The sequence below is a fragment of the Bison bison genome, unplaced genomic scaffold (assembly GCF_000754665.1).
Source record: "Bison bison bison isolate TAMUID 2011002044 unplaced genomic scaffold, Bison_UMD1.0 scf7180017864122, whole genome shotgun sequence".
NCBI classification, from domain to species: Eukaryota; Metazoa; Chordata; class Mammalia; order Artiodactyla; family Bovidae; genus Bison; species Bison bison.
The window spans coordinates 29,206-32,535 of NW_011494694.1; the positions used below are offsets into that span (position 1 = coordinate 29,206).

Consider the following 3,330-nt stretch of genomic DNA (forward strand, 5'->3'; position numbering starts at 1 on the left):
GGGGCGTGCCCTCTGGGCGGGGCGTGTCCTCCAGAAGGGGCGTGGCGTCGGGCTTCTCCAGGGCTTCTCGCCAGCCCGGTGCCAGCCTGTCTCCCAGGGGCGTGTCCCGGGCCGGGGGCGTGGCCGAAACGGGGGCGTGTCCCGGGCGGGGGCGTGGCGTTGGGGCATCTGGGCGGAAATGCGCGGGTAGAGGCTCAGGCTTCGGGATTCGCCGGGCAGCGAGGGTCGGGGAGTTAGCTGACCGGCCGTCGTGTGCGCCTGGCGGACCTGGTGAGGCGGCAGGGCCCCAGGGTTCCGGGTGGTTGGTGGGCGGGGTGCGAGTCCACTGTGTTGCGGGGATCTGGGCTCCCAGGCCTCCGGGCCTCCGCAGGGGGCTCGGCGGTGTGCTGGGGTTAGCCACGCTGCTCGCCGGCCGCTGGCCCGGCGCACGGTCAGCTTAGCGACGTCTGTTCCTTTTTCAGGGAAGCGCAGGGCCTGGCGCCGGACGCGGCCTCGCGCCCTCGGGAGACTGAGCCTTGGCGACCCCGCAGGGTCCTCCCCGGTGCGGCGGATGACTTCCCCGGCCTTCCTGGGCGCCTTGTGCCTGGCGCTGAGCTGTTTGGGCGGCGCGCATGGGTTCTGGAGGAGGTGAGCCGCCGAAGGGGCGCGGGGCGCGCGTCTGCCGGGGAACGGGGGATAGGCGGGGTGGGGGAACACGGGTGCCCGAGCTTCGGGGTGGCTCCGGGGCGGCGCGCGCGGGCTCTGGAGGACGTGAGCTGCTGGCGGGGCGAGGGGCGCCGGTCTCCGGGGGAACGGGGGTGGACCCGGGCGCCCGAACATGCGAGCGGCTCTAGGGACGGCGCGCGCGCGCATTCCGACCAGGGTCAGTGCGATTCTGGTAAAGTGGTCGTGGTTCCTCTTTCCTGGTTTCTTTCTCTCGCCCTCCCTCCCCTCCCCCTCGTTCCCTCTTTCCATTCTTTCCTATGCAGCTGACGAAGTAGGGGTAAACAGGGGCTCTGGGAGAGGATTCACATTATACTTCTGTGGAGGAGACAGAGATCTGAGTATCAGATTTGAATTTTCTTCTATTTTATTTGGGTAATGATCTTGTTAATAGAAGGAGTTCATACTTCACTTGTAGGCGTGGGAAAAGTTCAGTTTTCCTTTTTAATGAACCATCGCTGTTGTTTTATCATTTACTTTAAAAGGTAACATTGAATTTCAGTTTTCCAAGAAAGTGTTATTTTCTGAAAACGGGCTGCATTAAATAACTAAGCATTGCCCTCAAGTTAAGAGCGGTTCACCAGAGAGGTAGTGTGGTGTGCGGATTGAGTGTGAACTGCTAGCTCAGATCCAGATGTGTGATCCAGAGCTGTCCACCAAGGTCGTTCAACCCGAAGTCCCCAGCGCCAATGCCTCCTAGCGCCAATGCCAGGAGGTATCAGTTAAAGTACCGACCGTGCTCCGAGCCACACCTGGCCTACAGCAATCAATGCAGCAGGCCCCCTCCATAGGGATCTGCAAGTTGCGGACTTCCGAAGATGCAAACGTGTTCACATATCCAGTTAGGTAACTTAGTCCACGTGTCTGGCATACTTGTCATGCACAACTGAGATACTTGGTGAGCAAGGCAGGGGTTCGAGACCACGAGGGTGACTCAGAGCCTGAGGGCCTCGCAGCTCAGCGGGGTTTTCCCAGGCCCTCTGCCTCTGCTTGGGAGGCCTTTCTCTCTACAGGGCAGTCAGCATCTCCCGATTGGAGAGGATCTCTCTCCCACACTCACAGCACTCTTTAGCCGGGGTGGTATTACAGACATTGTTGAGTCTTGAGTTTTATTGTAAACTCCATGCTGTTGGTCTAGTTTTCCTGGTCTCTGCCTACTCTTCCAGCCACGGTTTCCCCCTTTGTGAAATAAGGTTTTCATACCTAGGGGAAAAAAGCATTTCTAACGCTTCTCCCATCACTAATGCTCATGCATGAGCATGAGTGAGCTCACGAGTACTAATGCTTATGCTCTTGTACTGAGCATTTGCCTATTAGTTCAGTCTGAGAAAAGTTTTCAAATATTGTGAATTCTCTGCTTTTTAAACAGTACTCAATTATTTACAAAACGGTTATGTAAGAACTTATTTCTGTTTGGCTTTTGCTTCTTCTAAAATTTCATCTATCCTAATAAAATAAAATTTCATCTATCCTAATAAAATAAAATTTCATCTATCCTGAATGACATGCCTGCTTGAGTTATATGCCCTGTTGCTACTGATGTTTTCCATCTGGAAAGTGAGTATTTCCACAAGCCAGCCTTTCTGCCCCCATCTCTGTGTGTGCCAAGCCTTGCCAGCCTGGTGGAAGAGCTTCTGCTGAGGGATGTGTGAATGCTACTCCACAGCCCCTTATGGAATGTCTTAGGGTCAGATGGGTTTCATGGGGACATTGGAAGAAGTCCTTAGGCTCCCAAGTCACGCATCCTGCAGAGAACAAGATCCCAGTGGCTGGGGTGGTGCCAAGCCCTGTGCAGCTCTGGGTGCTGTTCTGTGGCCCAGTGAGCTATAGGAACCATTGTATTTCCAGGCTTGTGGGTGTCACACGTGCTGCTAAGGGCTCATTGGTCTGTGTCTGCACTGCCTGAGCCTCTGAGGAGAAAGGGGCTTTCTGACCAGTCCTTCACTGCAGAGTCTTCCCGGTTGCCTGGTCCAGAATCCTGAGCCCCTCCCCGCCTGCCAGGCTTCCCAGGTGGCGCGGTGGTGAACAGTCTTCCAGCCAGTGTGGGAGGTACAAGAGACGTGGGTTCGATCCCTGGGTCAGGAGGATCCCCTGGAGAAGGAAATGGCAACCCACTCCAGTCATGTCCAGTTGGACATGACTGACAGGCACCCCACTGGATAGGCCTGTTACCACTTGTTCCCGGGCCATGCCATCTGCGTTTTCTCAGTCACCATGGTCATTGTCTCCCTCACTGGCTGGTGCGCTGCAAGAGAGTAAGGACTCGGCCCCCCAGTCCTCTCAGCGACCCCCTCCCCGCCGCACCTGGGAACCCGGCTGCCCCCTCCTGCCCTCAGCAGTGCCTAGGGACATGGACCCCTCCCCGCAGCAGCAGCAGTGGCAGCAGCAAAAGCAGCAGTGCCTGGCCGGCAGCAGGCACCCTGTGTTTATTGAGTGATCGATGGATGGATTAATTTCCCTGTAACTCAAGGTACAGAGTGAACCCCTTGTCTTTTTGCAGTGATGACCTCGAGTGGAGCAAACTAATCATGGTTCACCACTGGCCTGCGACCGTGTGCCAGGTGAGTTCTGCGGGGACCCGTGACGCCCACGGAGAGGAGGTCCCGTGCAGGCTGCTCCCCAGCGCCT

At 57.0% G+C, this 3,330-nt stretch overlaps 1 protein-coding gene across 1 annotated transcript in view; it reads left to right on the forward strand.

Moving 5' to 3' along the window:
• Positions 1-161: 161 nt before the first annotated feature.
• The window catches only part of RNASET2 (ribonuclease T2), an 18,845-nt gene continuing 15,676 nt past the window's right edge, over positions 162-3,330 (forward strand). The window contains exons 1-3 of the mRNA XM_010839585.1: positions 162-270; positions 462-627; positions 3,203-3,263. Coding sequence (XP_010837887.1) covers positions 551-627; positions 3,203-3,263 — 138 coding nt within the window. The 5' untranslated portion in view covers positions 162-270; positions 462-550. The remainder of the gene's footprint in view (positions 271-461; positions 628-3,202; positions 3,264-3,330) is intronic.